The sequence below is a fragment of the Phasianus colchicus genome, chromosome 1 (assembly GCF_987193195.1).
Source record: "Phasianus colchicus chromosome 1, bPhaCol1.hap1.1, whole genome shotgun sequence".
Taxonomy (NCBI): domain Eukaryota; kingdom Metazoa; phylum Chordata; class Aves; order Galliformes; family Phasianidae; genus Phasianus; species Phasianus colchicus.
Genome location: NC_143436.1, coordinates 196381115 through 196403443, shown reverse-complemented (window position 1 = coordinate 196403443; position 22329 = coordinate 196381115). Strand labels below are relative to the sequence as shown.

Below are 22329 nucleotides of genomic sequence, written 5' to 3'. Positions count from 1 at the left end.
ATTTGCTGTAGCTTATAGTTACTATTTCTGCCTTTATCCATGAAAATTTACGTGAGAACAAGAGAATTTTTTATTATTTAAAACGAACGATGACTTGAGTTGTAACATGCCCTACAAAACTGGTCTCAGTTTGGCAAGACTGCAAAGATGGCAGCTCAAACACAGATGTGGGTGACATGAGGACAGCTCAAAGAAGCAAGCAAGATCTGCCCAGACTATCTCCTGGCCTCCTGTGTGTAAAGGCAGACCAAAAAGTCAATCTTTGTAGTCAAAGTAGAAGTAATTTCAGTCCTTTCTAACATTATGAAGCTTAAACTGCTTCTTTCCTTTGTATTTTTTGAAAGGTGAAAAAACAAAAACACAAAAAGCCACAAGAAAAGTGACTTTAGACAAACAATATCAAGAGAGTTTGGGAAACATTTTGCATCTTCATTCAGGTATTGAAAACTATGCATTTTAAACAGCTCTTGCAGAACTGCCTAAAGTTTAATATCTGTTAAATACAGGACTGGAAATGTATTCAGCCCTTTTATCTGTAATACAGTAATGAATGTTTTAATCACAAAGAATGCAAATTCTTGTTGTAACCAGATTTTATATAGGCACCATATCAACCTATCTGTTGTCTCTCAGTTAGTTCCCTCTAAAAATACCCAGCAAAGATTATTTATTTGAAGATGAAATTGTGCAATAGTGTACACCATCACAAGACACCTCCTTATCTCACCAAAAGCTTTGCAGCAGCAAATAATTTTGCATCAGGCTTCCAAAGATGATGAATTCCAACGGTGTACAGAAAAATGGTTTAAAAAAAACCCATATCTGAATGACTTGCACTTAAATCATAGCTTCTGTTTGACTTCTAGTTGTGCTGTGTCATGGCAAAAAATGCTGAGTGCTCTTTTCTGGGGGTATCACCCATAGTAGGAACTGGTTGATTTTATCAGACACGTCCAGTGAACTCACCTCATGTCAGTCCCTCATTCACACTCCTATTTGGTAACAACATATGTATTTGTTTTAGTAACAATATATGTATTTGTTTTAGTAACAATATATGTATTAATAAGAGTGCAAAGGAGATCTGATCACTCCAAGTGCTGAACAGACATAAAGTGATCAATCACACAGCACTAAAGGTGTCCAGGGCAAAGAGTGGAGCACTTGAAGTGCTTTCAAAGGTTCAACTCATCTTTAACAAGCAAAGATTCATTACAGACTTCACACTGAGGCAAGAAGAAGGCTCTAAAAACTGCTAACTCACTGTGTTACATTCCTCCACATCAAGAGCCAAACATCACCTGCTAGGCAGGATAATCTTAATATGCTTAGAATAAATTTGAAAGTGAAGGGCAACACTTTGGTGACCCTCAGCACAGGGATTAGTCACCTAACTGTAACTCCCACTCTGCAGAGTGGGAAACAGAGTGTCAAGCCTTGGTGAGTGCAGCCTGCTCTGCCCTTACACTGCCCTTCCTCATTGCTGTGCCTGGCAGCCTGGAGATAGCACAAGCAAGCCAGCTTTACAAATTGATTACACGCTAAAAATGCAAATTCATAGGAGTCTTTGAGATATGAGCATCTCAGGGTTATGTTATTCAGATAAAGCTTAACTTCAGAATTCAGCTGTCATCTGTAACTGTGAATGTTATTTACATTTTGGCTGTTATTAATAGAGATAGGCTGAATAGCTTAAATTCCAGCTCCCCCCTCTACTTACACAGTGATGTAACAGTCTCAAGGCTACAACACTGCAAGCAAAGTTCAAAACCCATTGCAGTCATTCACTGTGTTGGGATAAGTCTGAGAAAAAGATGTTGTTTTTCTGTTTGTAAATTGCTCCTCGCAGGAGCTATTACGAGCAGACCCCAAGAAACAAACAAAACAAATACACACTCAGGAAAACAAGAATTAAAACAAATAAACACAGCAACAACAACAACAACAAAGGGCGTCGTTGAGGGTTCACCTTTTAAACTGAGATGCATTGCTCTTTCCACAAGGATGCTGACAGCAATGGTGTTTTCCAGAAACACCACGTCATCTTCTTGTGGCTTCCCATTGGTGATTTCTGAGCTTCTGACATCCAGGTTCTGATCCTGATTTTCAGAGACCTGCTGACTCGGGTCAGGTGCTCTCTCTGTGCTTTCATCTTCACTGTTGCTGTGCTCCTCTGTGCAGTGTGGTGTGAGGGCTGGGGCAGCAGAAGTGGAGGAAAAGGCAATGTGAACACGTACAGCAGCTCCTGCAAGGTCTGCAGCATTGCATCTGAACAATGGGTACACTCCTGTAAGAGAATTCACTATCAGCTAAAGAAATACAAAAGCACACAACCTAGGATGACCCCAGGAGAAGCTCATTATTTTAAGATCTCACATCAGATCAGCAGCCTGAATTTGGATTTTCAGTGTTACTTCTATGCAAGGTATCACTCACTGACCTGTCCACAAACCTGCCTGTGTGCTGATGGCTGAGCTAACACCACAGCGAGGGCAGAAGCCTCAGAAACTGATCAGAGCAGAAGTGTCCATCATCTTCTCATGCTCAGTCATTGAGATACATTATTCTCACTCTACTACAGTGCCCAATATGCCATTCTAGAGAAACATTCCTCATTAATCCAGCTAGGCTAATTGCTTTCCCTGTTATTGATAGCTGCTGGCAACTTTACACCCATTTAAAGTTATTAGGTTTTGAATTCAGAGAAGCAAGCATCTTAACCTTGTTTATCTTCAGTGAAAGGAGCTGAGCATGTATTACATAAAGGACAAAACAAAGCTGTAAATTCTTTGCTTAATTACAGAATTAAGCAACCAAGCATCAGTAAAGTGAACTGAAACATGACAATGTTCTTTCTGGACTTACCACCAACACTCAGTGTTCTCCTTGACCTCTCTGCTAATGCTCTGAGGTCGACGTATGCAGATCCAATGAGACGATCTGTATCAAGTGGTCTTTCCACACCATTTTCTTTGCCATATGCCCACCACACTTGGATTTCTAATTTCTCCTCCCTAAAGAACCAAATCAGCCCTTGGCTCTTCCTGAGAGTCACCTTGTGGCCTTTCTTAAAGTTCACTGTAACATTCTTGTTGTCCTCACACAATTTTGGCCTCTTAAGCAAAGTCCACGTGGCTTCCTGATCATACAGCTTATACCTGAGGTAGCAGCAAATGCTTTTATTCAGTTGCATCTGGCCTGCAAGCAGCACACAGTGCAATGGCAGCCACACTCTTGGGGTTGAAATGGTCACAACCACTGGTCTGTCACTCGGCTCCCATTCATCACCCTCATCCATGCTGTCTTCAAGGCTTTCCTGACCGTTCCATCCCAAAAGCTGAGCAGCCTCCAAAACACGCTCTCTGTCATTGTGATGAGCAAAAGTAACAGAAAGTTCCAGTCCTCCCACAACGGTCTGCATGATGTTTGTGCGGTGTGAAGGCATTGCATCTTCAGAGAGGGTAACTGGGTACCAGCCTGTAATACCTACAGGAGAAGATAATGTAATTAGACTTGTCCTACCTCGTGAAAAATGTCAGCAAAGAACATTCTGCTCTCTGCTCATTAGCCAAGAACCAGAACTCATAGAATGGCCTGAGTTGCAAAGGAGCACAATGCTCATCCACTTCCAACCCCCTGCTATGTGCAGGGTCTCCAACCAGCAGACCAGGCTGCCCAGAGCCACATCCAGCCTGGCCTTGAATGCCGCCAGGGATGGGGCATCCACAGCCTCCTTGGGCAACCTGTTCCAGTGCCTCACCACCCTCTGGGTGAAGAAGTGCTTATTATTCAAAGTGTTTATTTCTTGTGAAAGTTTGGAATTCATTTGTAACCTGAAAAAGCAGCAAGCAGTAGCATAACACTCCTGCATTACCTGATTGTCTTCTTAGCAGGTCTCTGGTTGGAACTGTAACTGTCCCAAGAAGATAATCTCTTGATGTCCGAGCTGCCAATGTGTTGGTGGCTGGAAAACAAATAATGTTACATATACACCAAACTGCAATACACGATTTAGAGACAAGCAACTCTCCTATGAGGAAAGGTTGAGGGAAGGGGGCTTGTTTAGCTTGGAGAAAAGAAGGCTCCAGGGAGACCTCATTGTGGTCTTCCAGTGCTTGAAGCGAGCGAATAAACAGGAGGGGAATGGCTGTTTGTGAGGGTGGATAGTGATAGGACAAGGGGGAATGGCTTTAAAGTGAGACAGGGGAGGTTTAGGTTGGATATGAGGAGGAAGTTTTTGAGCCAGAGGGTGGTGAGGCAGTGGAACAGGTTGCCCAAGGAGGCTGTGGATGCCCCATCCCTGCAGGCATCCAAGGCCAGGCTGGATGTGGCTCTGGGCAGCCTGGTCTGCTGGTTGGCGACCTGCACACAGCAGGGGGTTGGGACTGGATGAGCATTGTGCTCCTTTGCAACCCAGGCCATTCTATGTTTCTGTGATTAATCAACAGAGAGCTGATTCATTACTACTCAGTTATTTTAACAACATGCCATTCCTGACTTTCATAGAATCACAGACTGGCCTGGATTGAAAAGGACCACAAAGATCATCTAGTTCCAGCCCCCCGCTATGTGCAGGGTCGCTTCTGCAGGAATAAAAAACAATGTCATCTCCAGCTAAATTTTGTTTATAAAACCATTTGCAATATTATGCTGTAAAAGAATTTTGTGTATCTGCCATAGAATCATTGGGGAATTTCAATGTATCATTTTTCTGAACCTCCATTACCTCGTTCATAAAGCAAAGGCAATAAGGCATACAAATACAAGGGCAGGGTGCTCCAAGAATCACAGAATGGCTTGGGGTTGGAAGGGACCTCAAGGATCATCAAGTTCCAACCCCCCCCCTGGCCCCCACTCTGTATAAATGCCTGGGATTCCTCCAGCCCAAGTACAAAACCTTGCACTTTGCTGTGTTGAACCCCATTGGATTCAGTCAGGCCCATCTTTCAAGTCTGTTGAGGTCAAGCAATAGTCAAGTGGTATTATTGTTAATTAATTACCTTTAAAATTAAAAGGTTATCTTGACAACCTGGTCAACACTTTGCATGAGGGGAAAAATGCCTTTTAAAGCCATCTCTGATGACAGTTTAAGTGATTACATCTATTAACAATGCACAGAATAGTTTGTCCTCTACCATGAAAATTAAGGGGACTAGATCATTATGCAAATGCATTTAGTCATTATAATCACTCGTTCTCCTTACCTGACTTGACGTTCTGATGGTAGACAGAGAAAGTGATGTTGGCAGACTGCAGAAGCTCCCCCAGACAAGAGGCTTCTCCACTGCTTTTCTGAACGATGAGGTTACAAGGGATCTCCACATGGTGCTCAAACTCTGGGCAGAAGCTGCGAGCCACAGCTCGTGTGCTGTGCCTCTCTGTCTCAGGTAGGAAGGAGAGGTGCACAGAAACGTAAGCATTAACTCCAACACCTGCATAATACCGGACCGAAGGGTTCTTTTCTGCCACAGCTCTTCATTTGATATGTAAAAGAAAACAATTAAGGAAATGAATATAAAGCACAAGAAATACAGCAACCAGTGCAACTAAAACAGACATATCTGTGTGGCAAAAAGATGGGACAAAACAGTGAACGTTTTAAGTTAAAACTGATGTGGGCTATGGCTGAAGATTCTTTTCATCACTTTCACATCTGAACACAGTAGGAAGATATGAAATGGTGACATTAACTATCACAAGGTCCAACACCTGCTTGCTGTCCTCTTATTGCCAGGATCTGAGACCAAAGTCATTAAAAAAGTTTTGAGCTCCTTTAAAAATATCCCATACCATAGGAAAAAGCTGCAAGATAACTTCTCAGAGAACATATTGCAGAAGGAAGCAAATGGTCAAGCCAAATTATTTTTAACCACTAGACTTGCCAAATAAAAGGTGGTGAAATTAGCAGAGTTCTTTATGAGTAAAACAGACACAGGTAGCATTCTGGTCATACACTTCAAGAATGAAAAATCTGAGGTCATTTGACTTCCTTAACTTTTCCGAGCACCACATAGGGGTGATATTCATTGTATGGAGTCTACTTGAATGAACATGAGAACAGCTCAGTAGGCAGTATGCTAAAACAACAGCAGTCATCTCTCTCTTCCAATATGCAGTTTTCAAGAATTATATTCAGGTTATACCATGCACTAATAGCAACAGTATTCTGTTGAAAACAGATGTGTCATTTTAATTTACCCATGTTTCCACACTGAAATTCAAGAAAACAAACCTCAACTAGCTTTCAAGTAGCATGCTAACACTAAGATCCACTGCCCACATGGGTAACAATTTATACCAGCCTTCAGTGTAGGAAAATGTGAAAGGAGATAATACTGAAAAAAAGGTGAAGGAGTCAACAGCTATGGCTACAGCTTTGCTAGCTGTAAGAACATGTATGATGTCTCTGCTAATGCATCACAAGTCTAAACTACTTCATTCCCTGTTCTGGCTGTCTTGAGCCTTCTGTAGAATGAGTACTATAACATTGTACTGCAGTTTCAGGGACAAAAAAATAACCACAGGTCTTCTTACAAAAGTATTTTCACTTTGGATCAGAGCCCAGTGTGAATCTTGGTTGCTGCAGATGGGAAGTTGGCCAGTTACAGTTTGTTTCTAATTTGATATTTCAGCCTGCTGCCTCTAGGTAAAGCTATTTTAAGAGACAGATCTTCCTTTTAGAATGAAGCATTACCTGGCTGCTGCTTGCAAACCAGCTGCTCTGTGTATTTGTACAGAAAGAGAAACAGTTTGAGCAGTTCTTCCTGCTGTAGTTTTCACAGAACGTTGGTATCTCACGCTCACATCAAGCAAGCCTGCATTAAATGAGAGAAAGAAAGCAAAGAAATGGTCAGCTTTTTAAATAGCTGCATTCAATATAACCAACACTTAGCTTTAAATCTTAATACAAAACTTATTCTATTAATCAAATAAAATAGAAAAAAAAAACATAAAGAAAAAACAAGAGATGCTTGGCAGGGAATTAAAGCTTGTTCAGACTGACTGTGCCAGGTGCTCTGCTTCAGATAGAAATTCTGGCCTGATGCAGAAGGCACAGAAGGAAATGGTAAGGAGTGCATCCTGCAATCTGACCTCCTGGCAATGTGGTCAGGTGTTCTTAATGGCCCCTTCTCAGGGTCAGATTTATGACATAGTGAAAGTAGGACAGCCTGTTTAACTCAGCCATGCCCTCATGTGTGCATTTATTGTAATACGTTTTAAATATACTACTGCAGTATTTCAACACATCTTTTTTATAGCACTGCAGTGACAAAAGCTTCAATGACATTTTCTGCTGCTGCATGTGGACAACCTATTACAAAATAACTGAAGCATAATGAACTTCTTCCCCAGCTTTCTTATGGACACTTTTTCCAAGAAGCTGACTTTTTGTTTCAACAGTTAATGCTAAGCCTCTGTGATGGATAGAAGTTGTACAGATTTCCTTAGTGAAGTTCCCAGAGCTGATGTTTGTATTATTTGAAAGAGCAATCACAGAACAAAGAGATGTTTCTGCTCCTATCAAGGAAAAATGGTTTCAAATAAAAGAGGGGAGATTTAGATTGGATTAAAAAAAAAAAATGTTTATGAGAAGGGCAGTGAAGCACTGGCAAAGGTTACCCAGAGAGGTGATGGATCTGGAGACAGCCAAGGTCAGGGGATGGGCTCTGAGCACTGATGGAGCTGTAGTGTCCCTGTTCACTGCAGGGAGTGGGACCAGGTGGCCTTCAAGGGTCCCTTTCAACTCAAACCATTCTGTGATATCACATATCATACACGGCCTTTCTTCAGATCTCCCATTCACTACTTTACATGAGAAGCCTAACTACAGTCCCTAAGTTATTTGACAACTAAGCAGTTCCATACACAGGGAGTGCTTTTTAAAATTTCTTAGAGTTTGAGGTTGCTCATATTTCTCACTGATTCTGCACTAGGTATGGTGATAGGGACAGCTGGGAGGAAAAACACTCACGGTCCATATTAGTTGACAACACAAATATTTTTAATTTACCTTGGCAGTGAACGCACAGACTTCCACCTTTATACACGAAGTGAAAAACCACAAGACTTCTTTACCTGAAGACCGCAGATGAAATTCTTCTGAGGAATCAGTCCTGGGAACCAATGGAAGATTAAAAGTCTGTATTCCTATTTCTTCACGATGCTGCATAGTTATCATGGCACACAGCCGTGACAAAGGCAAGGTCCCTTTGGCAACCATCTGGTCTCTGACATTTGGGTAATAATACCTGGGAAGACACAAAGAAGCATTGCCAGTCATATCATTTGGATGATGACAAAACAATCATTATTTTTTCCCAAGAATGCATGCAAGCCAACTTTAATTTGCATGTCTTCAGAGCACAGCTGTCAGTCTCCTGATAGCTAGGGGGAAAACTCAGCTAAGTGCTCAGGGTAGACTGAGCACATAGGTAACACTACCTATGTATATTTGCAGTAGTCATAGCAAGGCTGCTAGCAAATGCTATTAAAAATTAACATCCCAAAGGAAAACAAGAGAAGGATCTGGCATCAAATATTCCAAATTCTCAATTTCTGTTAATAAATAAAAATGCTACTTAACAACTGTTTACGAGAACAGATAGTGATAGGACAAGGGGGAATGGTTTTAAATGGAGACAGGAGAAGTTTAAGTTGGATATGAGGAGGAAGTTTTTCAGCCAGAGGGTGGTGAGACACTGGAACAGGTTGCCCAAGGAGGTTGTGGATGCCCCATCCCTGGAGGCATTCAAGATGTGGCTCTGGGCAGCCTGGTCTGCAGGTTGGTGACCCTGCACATAGCAGGGGGTTGGAACTGGGTGAGCATTGTGCTCCTTTGCAACCCAGGCCATTCTATCACTCTATGATTCTAGTTACAGAACAGATCAATGGTAACAGTTTCTGAGTGTATAAAATGACTCTAGACAGTTTCTAATTGTGCTGCTCTGCTTCACTTAAAGCTAGTTCTGGCATCACATCTAACGAACAACAAATAGACCAGGAGAAAGGCATCTGCTGTAGCAGTGACTGAGTAATGTGGTAGTGGTATAGATCTGCATTTTCTTTTGCGTTTTGGGACAGACCCCGAACATGTAATCCCAACAGGTTGGGTATGAGGCAAAAATCTCTTCTCTGAAAGTGGTCAGGCACCACCATGGGCTGCCCAGGGAGGTGGTGGAGTAACCATCCCTGGAGGTGTTCAAGAACTGTGGAGATGTGGCACTTGGGAATGGGTTGACAGTTGGACTAGACAATCTCAGTGGCTTTCTCCAACCTTTCCAACATCTTGCGGAATCACATCTGTTGGCTTCTGCAATTATTATCAAGCATAGCCAACATGGGTTCGTCAAGGGAAAGTCCTGCCTGAATAATAGGATCTTCTAAGATAAGGTCACCTGCTTAGTGGGTGAAGGGATGGCAGTGGATGTAATCTTTCTGGATTCTGTAAGGCCTTGGATACTGTCCCTCATGGCATCCTTCTGGACAAGTTGTCCAGCTGGGAGAGAAACAGGTTTATGCTAGACCAGGTGACAAACTGGTCAATGGCAATTTTAACTGCTCTGGTCATTACCAATTTTAATGTGAACACACCCAGCACATAATAATTCTCATAGGAACTTGGGAATTTTTAATAGCTGAGCTTGTTTACTACAGAATGAACAGAGGACAGTTCTTACAATTGTGCTTTTCTAAAGCTGCCTGTCTTCATGTTCTCTACTTTCCATCATTAATAATCAGCTTCAGCTGCCAAAAAAAATTGATTAGAGCTCTGTTTAAATGAGAATCTCATCTTAATCTATACCACAAAGCATTTTACAATATAGACTCTTCAAGCCATTGACTAAAGACCAAAACAATGAAATCCTGCTTTCTATTAAAATTTGGATGTGCTGAGCATTTAAACACTGCTTTTATATCACTATGCTGGTAATAACATGTAAGAAAGCCAAGTTGCTTGTCCTGTGTTAACCCTTCCTCATGTGTGCTTGCTAATCAAGTTGTAAGAAAAGAGTAATTCTTTTTGGGTGGAAAAGCTCCGAATGTCTTAAGCAACATTAAATGCATGTCCTCATCACCAAATGCTGATAAGTTCACTCATTTTTCACTTTCTACTTAATAACTATTCCACAGTCAGAGATTTTTCAATATCAGATGTGTCTCTGTGTTGTTCTGACATCTAATAAGAATATGATGTTAATCTGTACCTGCACCAGACTTCAAACTGGATTCCTCCTCCAACTGCTCCTGGTGCCATAAATGCACCGACCAGAAGCCTCTGAACTGGAACATCAGCTGGAGCCAACAGAGAATGATGATGCTCATCATTAAAGACAGGATCAGGAACACATAAAGTGGTTGCTGTCCGAAAAGGCTTCAACTCGATGCCTACAAGTCAAACAAGAGTTGGTTGAACAGCCACTGATGAATTCAAATCCAAGCACAGAAGTAGAAAACACACTAAACTTTAAACATCTGAACTGGTTCTGAACAAGTTAACTTGGAATCAGAAGGACTGGAAGACTCGTGGAGGGACAGGAAAGCAGTGCTGGGTTGAAAGCAATACAGCCACATGTGTGCAGTGCCACACCTGTGCTAAAATGCCAGGCCAAAGTGAGAGCAAAGCTGCTGGGTTCATATGGCACTATGGAAACTCCCAAACTTTGGCTGGTGGAAGCTCAGAAAGCCTCTGTGCAGACCACACCATTTGCTATAGAAACACTCCTGTGCTTCAGTTGCGTGTATTAGCAGGCTTCAGCCTTGTGCTCTCTGCAGCCCTTCAGGAAGAAGAACCAGCAGACAGTAAGTTAAAACCTTGGGGGCAAAGGCTTGCTCTTCTGAATTTCACTTCACAACTCCTTTACAAGCAACTCACACATTCCCATGAGCCACAAGCTGAAAACTATATGTGTCTGGAAGCTGAAACAGTCCACAGCACTTGCTATGGGACAACGTTACTGTCATTTCCTCACAGGAAATAGGTATTAGTGATTGCAAGCACATGAAGTCAAGACTAAGTCCTTTTCTACATTTGAAATGGTTCAAATACTCCTTCCTTCTGCTAATGATTTAAAACAGGTGGTTTCTCAAAAGGCATGGAAAGCCTTTGGTGAAGTTAACCATGTAATCTTAGTATTTCATAGAATCATAGAACGATAGACTGGCCTGGGTTGAGAAGGACCACAAAAGATCCTCTAGTTTCAACCCCCCTGCCACGTGCAGGGTCACTAACCGCCAGACCAGGCTGCCCAGAGCCACATCCAGCCTGGCCTTGAATGCCTTCAGGGATACTTCCTGCAAGTTTATTCTTGCAAGATCAGCCTGTGAACCTTCTGTGCTCTTTAACAAAAATGCATTGCATGAATAGACTCAGAAAGAGGAATCTTGCTGCACACTTTTCCATCTACCTCAGCTGAAGCAGGCTTTTAAGTTACTGATTTAGCCCTACTGGAAAGTCCTTTTTGTATGCTGAGCTCTGAGGAAACATTTAACTTAGAGCAATGCTCTAAACAAGGAGGTATCACAAAACAAACCTACCATCTGTGTGCGGTTCTGCTCCTGGCAATGCACCAGAGCCAGCCTCTTGCACTGGGAAATAGTACTGAACATAGCAGTCAGCCTCTCCCCACACTGTGGACTGTAGAGGAGCGAGTCCTTTCACACTCTCCACATGAATCTCAAAGACATGCTCCATCAGTTCTTCCCCTTCTCTCTCCAACTGCTAATAAACCAGAAGAAAATGCACATGGAAAGGCAGTCTGTATAGGAAACAGCATGCAAGAAGACTGACAACAAGAGCTTCTAATGAACCCCAAATGAGGGGTTCAGAACCACTGTGGTACAGTAAAAATTAACATTTCCTGTAATATTTTTTTTACTACGCCTGTCACATAAATAGAAGCAGTGGATATATAGAGAAGTAAGAAAGGGAATAACATCAAGACTACTGAGAGAAAGCAGACAAAGGAATACAACAATATCATTCTGTACAGAACACAACCATCAATAACAAAACTGCCTACAAAGAGATTGGGGATCACTAGGTCTGTTAGCAAACATAGAGGTAAAATTCTTTTCACCTGTCCCTAACAGCAAGAATGGGAATTTCATGAACAATACCATTGTCAGCTTTGTAGGAGGGGGGTCCAGGAAGTGGGGAGGGCGCTGGGTGATGGGAGGCTCCATTCCTTCTTCATTCTTCAGCCTTTGTAGTGCCACGATCTGATCAGCTGAGCCCATTGCCAGAATGACCCTCAGGCTTCCACTTTTACTGCCAGTGAAGACATCTATCACAGGCATGTAGCTGTCCACAGCAACCACTGGATAGTGAGCCTGAAGCAGCAGGTGGGAAATCTTTGGATCTCTAGAGTAGATGAAAACAAAAAAACAAAGCCCTATCATGAAAATGAGCCATGTGAATACATGGGAATATAGGGGGAATGGTTTTAAAGTGAGACAGGGGAGGTTTAGGTTGGATATGAGGAGGAAGTTTTTCAGCCAGAGGGTGGTGAGGCACTGGAACAGGTTGCTCCAAGGATGCCCCATCTCTGGAGGCATTCAAGGCCAGGCTGGATGTGGCTCTGGGCAGCCTGGTTGGTGACCCTGCACATAGCAGGGGGTTGAAACTAGATAAGCATTGTAATCCTTTTCAACCCAGGCCATTCTATGATTCTATGATACGATTCTATGAATACGAACTGCATCACATGCATTTCATTTTAGATGGAACAGTCAGTGCAGTTAGAAACCAATTTGTCTCCCCATTTCTCCAAAATTTGGCTCAATCACGTCAGTCTTTATAAAGCCCAGCTGAGTTCTGCTGACTGGAAAAGGCTATTTTCAGCAGCAAGAAAGTACAGCTCTAAAAAAATGAAGTGCCCTTAGTGATAAGCCAGCGTGGAGATCTGTGAGCAAGGTGATGAATGGGAACAAGACTCCTATTAACATAACTGTAACTACGCACCATTTTTTATGAAGCAGTTGTTTGTCTTTGGTGATGGACTTGGGCAGGAATAAAGGAAGGGAAAGTGACTATCTTCCCCAAAAAAGCAAAAGTCTTTAATAGTACACTGAAGATATATACAAGCAAACCAGTGGCTTAATGTAAAAAGCAAACCAGCCACCAGCAAACAGTACACTAATAAGTGACAACGTAGTTGCAAGTCAGTTCCAGCACCAGCTGATTTCCTCCTATCACTAGTCTGACCATAACAAAAGAAACCAATCCTTTTCATGAGAAAGAGTCTTCTTCTGTCCAATATTTTTGTTAATTTAAATTATTTTAAGCAAGTATTTGACTGAACAAGAAGCCAAAACAGCGAAACAAAAGGAACAAAGAGCTCTGCAGGGAACTATTAGATAAAATGACAATTAACATTTCAAGTAGATGGGTTTTTGATACCACAAGCATTACCTTGTGCTGTGCAAACTGACAGCAAACCTAGCAATGGGATCTATGCAGAGTAAAATTAAGAACAAAACTCACAGCCTTGGAAAATCACCAATGGAACCACTTCACTTCTATCTCTCTCAGTTTTACTCTTCCATAGTTGCACAGGATGGTTCCTGGATCCAAGCACAATGCAGCATGATGTTTATTTCTGCCTATTTGTATTTCTGTACCAGGACACTGTGACTTACTCCAATATCACTCACTGGAGAGAAGTGCCAGATGAAGCTTGAGCAGGACAAAAACTTCCACTGCTGTTAACTATTATTAAGAACTCTCCCACAACTCATCAGATGCCATCTTTGAATACCAACTACAACTTCTCCCAACCTAAAAAAAGGTGGAGCAAAGATGCTTACTTGAATGAGATGTAAAACTGATGCAGAGGCAGTTTCACCAATCCCAGCAGTCTGTCATTGCTGGGGTTTCCCACCTTGTTCCATGCTTCAATAACCATGACGTTGTTCTTCAGTCGCTCCAAGTGTTTGGAAGTCAGGGAGAAAGGCATCACCTGCAGAGTTTCATATAGGATCAGGACACAGAAAACACTGAAAGCTATTTGCTAAGCACTGAGCACTCTAGTAACACTACGTTATTGCACAGCGTACAAAACTGTTCTTCAGTCAACTTTTTCCAGTCATAAACCTCAACTTTCTTTGGAAAAAAAAAAAAAAGAGAAAAAAGAAAGGGAAATGAGAAACTGCTTCTCATACTGTGCCATACAGCCAAAACAATATTGGAAGTAGTTTAAGTGCAATGGGCAGGGCCAAGCAGAGAAGTCTCTAGAAAGGTAAGGACAACTAATCTTCAAAAGGTTTGTCAGTGTGCAATAGCACATTTCAACCAGTTTGACACAGAAAAAAGGTGACTTGCCTGAGAAAAATTAAAGGTAGGCTGTGTTGTACCCCATACGACTGCAGATCTTGTTGCCTCTTCTGTGTTGAGCAGCTTGCAGTTTAAATACACATTACAAGAAGTGTGGAGTCCACTGTTTTCAACAAAATCCTTTCCATCAGGCACCATGAGCAGCACATGCAGTAATAACCCATAATCTTCAGCTGCAGGCAATTGTGTCATCAGATTACGGACCACAGGGGTTGAAACAGACCATGGTGGCTGCACATTTGTGCAGGCTGCTCCTGTCTTCTCTGAGTCCACGTGGTTGCTTAATTTCAAGCAGCTTTCTGCATTTACACGGTCCCTGTTGGGTTCCCAAAGTTCCATTCGAGGACTTCTTATGGCATGAGGTGGGACTTGCTGCTGCACAGCCACTGAGCACCTGGCAGTAGTGCAGGTGAAATCCTTGTTGTCAGCTGCAAGCTCTACTGATAACTGCATTGAACAAAGCAAAGAGCAGATGGGAAGATGTGTTCCATATCAAGACAAGAGACAGCAAGGTGAACTTGGGAATAATGCATTGCCTGTTTTGTTTAAAACTGTGTTGGATTACCACCCAGGGTGCTTACCTTTAGGCACAAGCTGTGACTGCAAAATAAACTGCACACATTTTTACCAAGTAGTAACCCATGTATGCTTAGCCAAGGTGAAAAGCTCTTTGAGAAAGTATCTCATCTGCCACTGTCTTCACCTTGGTACAACAACTACTGCTTGAGGAAAGCTATGACAAGGAAGTGTTTCTTTCTCAATGCTATCTTCCATCTTTACATTCCCTGTTGACTTTAGCTGTCCCTAAAACCTTGTCCTACTGTGAGCTCTTATTTCTTCTTTTCAATTGTGCTGCATTTGCCTTCACTTTTCCTATTTTGATTTCTTTATTATTATAATTATTATTATTATTAATTTATAAACATTCTGTCCTGCATCTGAGTTGCCTCTTCATGTTGTCAAGATTTGTAATAATCAGACAGGTATGGATGAAACCATGTGTGAAATAACAAAAGAAACACCAGAACATGGGCTAAAAAGACTGTGATGGATAAGACAGCGAGAAAGAATAAATTGAATTCACAACACAAGGCAGTATGATGAAGACAGGACTTGAGCCATAAAATGCCCAGTTGAGGAAAGCAAAATAATCACACAAGAATTTTGCCTAAGAATTAGGAGGAATGAGAGAAGGTACTGAGGCACATGATCCCAAATAGTACCTACTGCAAAATGCACATAATGAGGAGTTCAAACTACTGTCAGAAATAACCCAAGAAATGTGATGTGGATTCAGTAGCTGACAGCCCTTATCCTCCATGTCTGGCCATCCTGCTGACAGGTAGGTATTACACTGAGTAAAATCTAAGAGATGGAGTGACCAGAATCAGTTTTCTTAAAAATAAAGATTAGCTTTCCCTTCCATAAGTTATTGCACTGAATTCTGTTTCACTAGTTTCCTACAGTGTCTCCTTCCACTTTTCTTCCCCTATACCTAACCTTAGTGTTTTGTTTTTCACTCTTCTGTGGCTCCTCTACTAACAGCTCAACTGAATGGCTTCTTTGGGGTCTCTGCCAATGTTAGGGAAATTGGAACTAGATGATCTTTAAGGTCTCCTTCACACCAAACTGTTCTGTAATTCTATAAGAGGGCTACTAATTTTCATAGGTCTATATGACAGAGAACATCAGGCAAGTCTTGAAGCATCAGAACCAATCCACACTCACATTCTTCTGGAATACTTTAGGAGTTCTGAACATAAAATGTCTAAATATTCTCTTCACCTTTCACTTACTAACTTAGCCACTATTTAACTGGCAGACCTTTCAAATGTACTGTGCAGAACTGTTGCTCCTCAATCAGAAGCCAAACATGCTGATTGAATCTCTGGCTCAAGAAGGCAACTCCTGAAGACACGATCTGCTACCAATGGAAACAACATCAGATCCTGTGTCAGGAGAGACCTGAGATCACATCATGTCTGAAAACAAGGAACACAGATCTGCTGCCTTCCTGTTCTCATACACCAAGGCTCCCATCCCTGAACACGTTCCACACAAAAAGCAGAGTGTTTTCTCTATCCAAGCCCTAGCTTACTGACATTTGTTTTATCCTGCAGGCAGAGGAAACTCACACAGCAAAATCCTTAAAGAAGGTTCTAAATATTTCTCTGACAGCTTAAGGAGGAAAAAAAAACCAAACAAGTTTCATGCTTTGTTTTCTTATATCTTCATATCTGAGACTTAACAAATGAAAAGAGAAAATATAAAAAAAAGAAGAATATGGTGGTTTAGCACAAAGCCCACATAATAAAAAAACATACCTTCAGTGGTCCAACTTGTATCTGATCTCCCTCTTTTTCTACAGGTATTTCACAGCTGAAAGCGAGGAGTTCTGACTGAATGACCTTGCACAGCTGAAGCACTGCTGAGCCAATGGCCACTGGCTGAGGGTAGAGCAAGAACATATTTTGTAAGGTTTCTGTGAAGGTTAAGTAGCACAGGGGATGCTTCAAGACAAGTCAAGATAAAGCCTCCTGAAAGAGCTGGGAAATGATGGTCAGCTGCTCACCCTGCCCACTCGTACACCATCAGCTGCACTAACAGAGATTTGTAGGAAAGCTTTCCTTGCTTCCTGTTTCAGGTATCACTTGGATAACAGTAAGGTTCTAGCACCTTCAGTAAACAGTCCCAGATTAACACAAAAATTAACATCTCTGTGACTGGGTGAGATTTCCATTCTTGAAGACACAATTTAGTAATCCATTAAAAAAAAGCTCCTTTTTGAACAGAAGGGCAGATATCTTTGGCGTTGTTTAAAACAAAACACAGGCTGAGTAAATATCTCCAGCTGCCTTTCAGTGCTTGTAGATGATTGTGCAGATACAGCTACTTCCACCTACTCACTCCAAGTAAAGACATTTTCCCTCTAAATGCACAAGTTATGCCATTATTCCCCTCACCCTGGTCATGATATCACCTGCATCTGCATTACCTCACTCTATGTATCTAAACAAGCTCTGCTCTCACTGAGAATCATGCTTGTAATTGATTCAGTACGCTTAAACAGCAAGAGCTCAGTTTTAAAGATGAGGGAAGGACAATTTGTTTTTTTTTTGCTTACCAGTCTTGAGCTTAGAAAATGATTTAGCTGGGTGACAAGATTGAACAGCAACTACTTCAGCTAAGAGATTCCACATGTAACGTTGATTCCTTTCATAATGTCTGGCAATGGTTGGTTAAGAAGTGGCTCAGTCAAGCCACATTACTTTGTTTTGTCTCTGATAGCTAAGAGGGCAGGAATGGGAAGGAAGTATTGAAAAAGACTTGGAGAAGACACTACTGAGTGTGTAAGTATTTGAAGGGAATTGAATTGCCAAGGCTTTCTTTGCTTTTCAATATACAAAGCATAAACAACTACTAATAATACCTTTCTTTGTGTGCTTTTTCGCATGTAGATTTTAAAAGCAAGGTCAGAGCTCCACCAGTGCTCTATCATCGTTCCACCAAAACGAACAGGGAACACAAATCGCTGCTGGAATTTCACCACTGCAAGGAAGACAGAGACTTGTGAGCTCTTAGCTGGAGCTAAGCTATCTTTCAGACTTCTTCAGAAACAGAAATCTTCAGTCTCTGCAGAGCGCAGGGAATTCAGGAGGCAGGAGAGGAAAGAGTGGCTATTGTGAGGAAGGTGGACAAACACACAGGGAATATTTGCACATCTGCTAGAATGAGCAGATCAAGCAAGGCTGGCAGCTGAAAGGGAAGGGCTGCTGCTAGAATCTCTCAACATTTCTACCTATTAATTCATGCTGCAAGTGTATGAATAATTAACTTTGTTTTTCTCTCACAGGAGCAACAAATATTCAGAACTAATTGAATATTAATAGACTTTCATGTGGAGATAATCACACCTCTGATATACACATGATCATCTAATTTTGCTTTACTTGTTAACATCAAGGCAAAAGTAAACTGTTGTTCATTTTCAAAGGCCAGAAAATAGCAGGAATGCAGCATGACAAAATTAATACTACAGTAGCATGTAAAGGCTACAGATGTGTCTCTGTTGTCTTATCTTGGAGAGAGTCAAAAGCTGAGCTGCAAGAACGATCACGGGTTCAGGAGAAAAGCACCTGCAAGAAAAGACTGCATGGTGTTTAGTTTGGAAAAGAACAAGTACAGTAGCAGAGCTGAATTAGCAAGCTGTCCTTGCTCACCATAGATAAAATAAGGAGTCTTGTGATGATAAAAATTCAGGTGGGCCATAAGGAAAATTTACTGACAGGAAGGTCAGCACTTTCACAGCCTGCCTAGGGAGGCTAAGGAATCCCTCTTATTGGGAATCTTTAATAAATGAGATGAGCAGCTCTCAGAGAAGACAACAGCACAGTGGATTGACTACGTGATTTCTTCCAATTATTTCCAACCTCATCAATTTTTCTAAGTTTCAGAGAACTGCAGTCTTAAGTACACAAGGCAAAGTGCAGGGGGCTGTGTTATCCTTGTGTTACAAAGAGCCAAGGTTCAGAAGATGTTTTGTCTCTACACAGATGGAGAATTCACAAGAGAACACAATTAATATGATCCAGAAAGAGGCAAAGCCAATGAATGGGAAAGTCAACTGAACATGACCCTGGAATTCCAGTTTCTGGGAAGACAAGGGATAGAAGATCTCGCTCACGCACCATTCCTTGCTCACTGAGGGCAAAAAACATAACCTAAACTGATCTCAGAGATACAAAGAGTGGTAACTCTCAGAAAAGAGATGAATGTCTGCTGATTTGAGCATAGAACTTGTCAGGATCTCTTGGACCCAGGAGACTCTCTGAGCTCTTGCACGTTTCAGCATCTGGAAAAGACAGCTATTTATTTGATAGAAGTGCCTGATATTTCTAGAAGTATTTCTTCATCTTGAATATTGCAGAAAGGATACTGGTTTTATGTTTTACGGTTTCCTCTTCCCAAAGAGGACAGTTCCATTGCCCACAGTGCCCACAGGTGCCACTAATTGTAATATAAAATTGAAGTATTTTTCAGGCAGCAAACAAATACGTAAGAAAACATTTTCTAAGAGATGAAGCAGTTGACAACACTGAACAGAAGAGGGGACAAATAATGATCTTACCACCATCTGTGATTTTACTTGAAGCTATTCGAGTTAATTCTGTCATTAAGGAGACTTGTCCTTTTTCATTCTTGGAGGCTCCCACAGGAAAGTGGTACTCCACGAAGAAGGTACTGTGAGTAAACAAATCACAGAATGAATTAATGACCACAGTCCACCAAAGTGGATACTAATACACATAACAAAACTGAACAAAGCAGACAAGCTTCAAGTTCACAATCTATTAAATTGTTCTATTTTTAAAGATTGCAGAATCCTTAGAGTTGGAGAGAACCTTAGTCTGAGGAAAAGAAGGCTGAGGGGAGACCTTATTGCTCACTTCCAACACCTGAAAGATGATTGCAGCAGAGTGGGGTTGGTCTCTTCTCACTGGTGACAGGACAAGGGGAAATGGCCTCAAGTTGTGCCAGGGTAAGTTTAGGTTGGATATCAAGAAACACTTCTTTACAGAAAGGGTTGTTAAGCACTGGAATAGGCTGCCCAGGGAGGTGGTGGAATCACCATCCCTGGATGTGTTTAAAAACTGTTTGGATGTGGTGCTCAGGAACATGATTTAGCAGAGGGCTAACCCTAAGTTAGTTAGAGTAGGATGGTTGTGTTGAGGTTGGACTCAATGGTCTTTAAGGTCTTTTCAACCTCAGCAATTCTATGATTCTATGATAACACTTCAGTGAGAAACAATTCACCTACCACTTATTAACTGAAGCAGGCCTCGGAGGCTTCCCCATCAAGCCTTTCTTTCTTGGTGTAATCTGGTTGCTCTCAAGAGGGATTCTAAGGCTCTCAATGATGACTCTGGCAAGGTGTATTCTCCCCAGCAAAGCCAACCTGTCTACACTCAAGGATGTGACATGAGCTTCTTCCGTGTCAACATCTGGAAGAGCAAGTTGTCTGGTAGGAGAGCAGCTGCAGAGATAAAACTGAGAATCAAACACTCTTAACACAACTGTGTGAAGATAAAAACTGTAACTTGGTGGGATATTATTTATTACACTACTCACAGTCCATGAAAATGCACATTTTTGACATACATTTCACAATTAATTTGGTGGTCTCTGTAACAGGAATCATACCATATGCAGTATCTAGGGTATAATACTACTTAAACCAAACACCAAAAATGGGCATGTTCCATGCTGCTGGAGTTTTGACAAATGCTTACACAGTTGAACTCTTCAAAAAGAAAAGGTTTATTTCATGTGACACACAGATAGGGCAGAAGAAATTGCTTGGGTATGTCACTGCTGCAGAGGAACAGAAACAAGACTGATTTAAAATCTCACTTGTGCTTTATTTCTCAGACTTGACTTGTCAATAGTTTTGTGCTGGTACCTCTGGAAATATAGATTTTACTTCTATGTAAAAAACAGAAGTATTTGGAAGAAAAAAATCAGAAATAACAACCTGGTGATGAATTAGGAAAAAAAAATCCAGCCTTAATACTGCTGGTATTGAACTAGTAAATCCTGATAACCAGATTTTTGAGGGACACTGTTACAATCACATATAACTGAGAAATTTATAATTTACTCTTGCTTACTGTAATTCTCCTGGTTATTTGCTAGAATTGAGAATCTTTATATGTGTGCATGTGAATTAGCAAAAAAAGAACCCTTACACTACTGGCTTTGTAAAATAGAATGTTTATTGTTTAAACAAAATGTGTGATAATATTCAATCTGAGTAATACACTCAGCATTAAAAAAAATATCACTTCAAATCATCTCAGTTCCTCACCTGAACTACTGGAAAGTCAAAGAATTAGAAAAAAAAAAAAAACAACCTTTGGTCCCAGAAAATTGTGGGGTTTTATTGGTTCTGATGTGGAAAAAAAAAACAAAAAACAAACAAAAAAAAAACCCAAAAACAAAATAGAATGTAGTTTAGAGCAGGTCAGAACTGAAGAAATTTACATCCTATAGATATAGAAGAGAACACTGAGCAGTGAAGCAGACTGCTGATGTGAGCTCCATCCCTGTAAAGTGGATACATATTCAGTATATTGTGTGACAGAGCAGATAACAGAGCACTAACAGCTGCTTACAATAAGGAAGATGCTACTGAATGAGCTGCTGATGTAATTATTTACCTGGGTTTAATTTCTGTCACCTTCTGGTCCTGATCTGAGGCAGTGGAATCCTTTTGTGCATTCACAGCACCAGCTTTCTTCACCGTTTTTGTTTTGCTTACTTTTTTGGAAGGGTTAGCATCTTCATCACTGAGGAAATCACTTAAACTGGAATCCGATTTCTGAAACAGAGATAATCCACATGAAGTAAGAAGTTTGCTGTCACCATCAAGATTTATAGAAGTCATGATAAACTAAGAAGAAAAACCATAGCTTGTGGATTGCTTAACGTTAAATAATTCAAACTGTATATAGAAATGAAATCTTCACAGACTCATAGTTTCCAATCTGATGCTTGAATTTGTAGTCTTATTAATATTCCTTTCCTATTATTAATGTCAAGCAATGTTCTCACAAGCTTCTACAGGATACTTAATCTTTATTAAGCCTTTACTAATTCTGAAATCTATAGCTTTTTTATTCCACTTTAAGCACTTTCCTTCTGCTCTCCACTTACAGGTGTGGTGTAAAAAAGACTTTCTAGCAGGCTCTGGTCATAGTGGGGATCATTGAGTTCACTGTCATACACCTCACTCCCAATAGAGAGAGAATCCAGAAGGGAACCTGGCTGATCCCAGAAATGCACAGGAGATAAATCAGCACTGTGGACACAAGAGAAAGAAACATGACTTAGTGTTGTGATGCAATTTCTGCAGTCAATTTCATACGAATTCTGACAACACTTCCTATTCTACACTGATTTTATGCTAAATTGTCTCTGCATACAGCTTACTGTGCCCA

The 22329-nt window shown here is 41.1% G+C and overlaps 1 protein-coding gene across 5 annotated transcripts in view; it reads right to left on the bottom strand.

Annotated features, from left to right (window-relative positions):
* Positions 1-22329, bottom strand: part of C2CD3 (C2 domain containing 3 centriole elongation regulator) — a 56378-nt gene that overhangs the window by 25769 nt on the left and 8280 nt on the right. For all 5 annotated transcript variants that reach the window (XM_090134236.1, XM_090134238.1, XM_090134237.1 and 2 more), the window contains 17 exons: positions 22046-22190; positions 21550-21710; positions 20151-20366; positions 19461-19573; positions 17763-17881; positions 16657-16779; positions 14321-14779; positions 13807-13958; positions 12118-12361; positions 11536-11719; positions 10206-10386; positions 8077-8249; positions 6695-6815; positions 5205-5473; positions 3875-3964; positions 2866-3486; positions 1970-2287 (listed from right to left, as the gene is read on the bottom strand). In XM_090134236.1, coding sequence (XP_089990362.1) covers positions 1970-2287; positions 2866-3486; positions 3875-3964; positions 5205-5473; positions 6695-6815; positions 8077-8249; positions 10206-10386; positions 11536-11719; positions 12118-12361; positions 13807-13958; positions 14321-14779; positions 16657-16779; positions 17763-17881; positions 19461-19573; positions 20151-20366; positions 21550-21710; positions 22046-22190 — 3689 coding nt within the window. The remainder of the gene's footprint in view (positions 1-1969; positions 2288-2865; positions 3487-3874; positions 3965-5204; positions 5474-6694; positions 6816-8076; positions 8250-10205; positions 10387-11535; positions 11720-12117; positions 12362-13806; positions 13959-14320; positions 14780-16656; positions 16780-17762; positions 17882-19460; positions 19574-20150; positions 20367-21549; positions 21711-22045; positions 22191-22329) is intronic.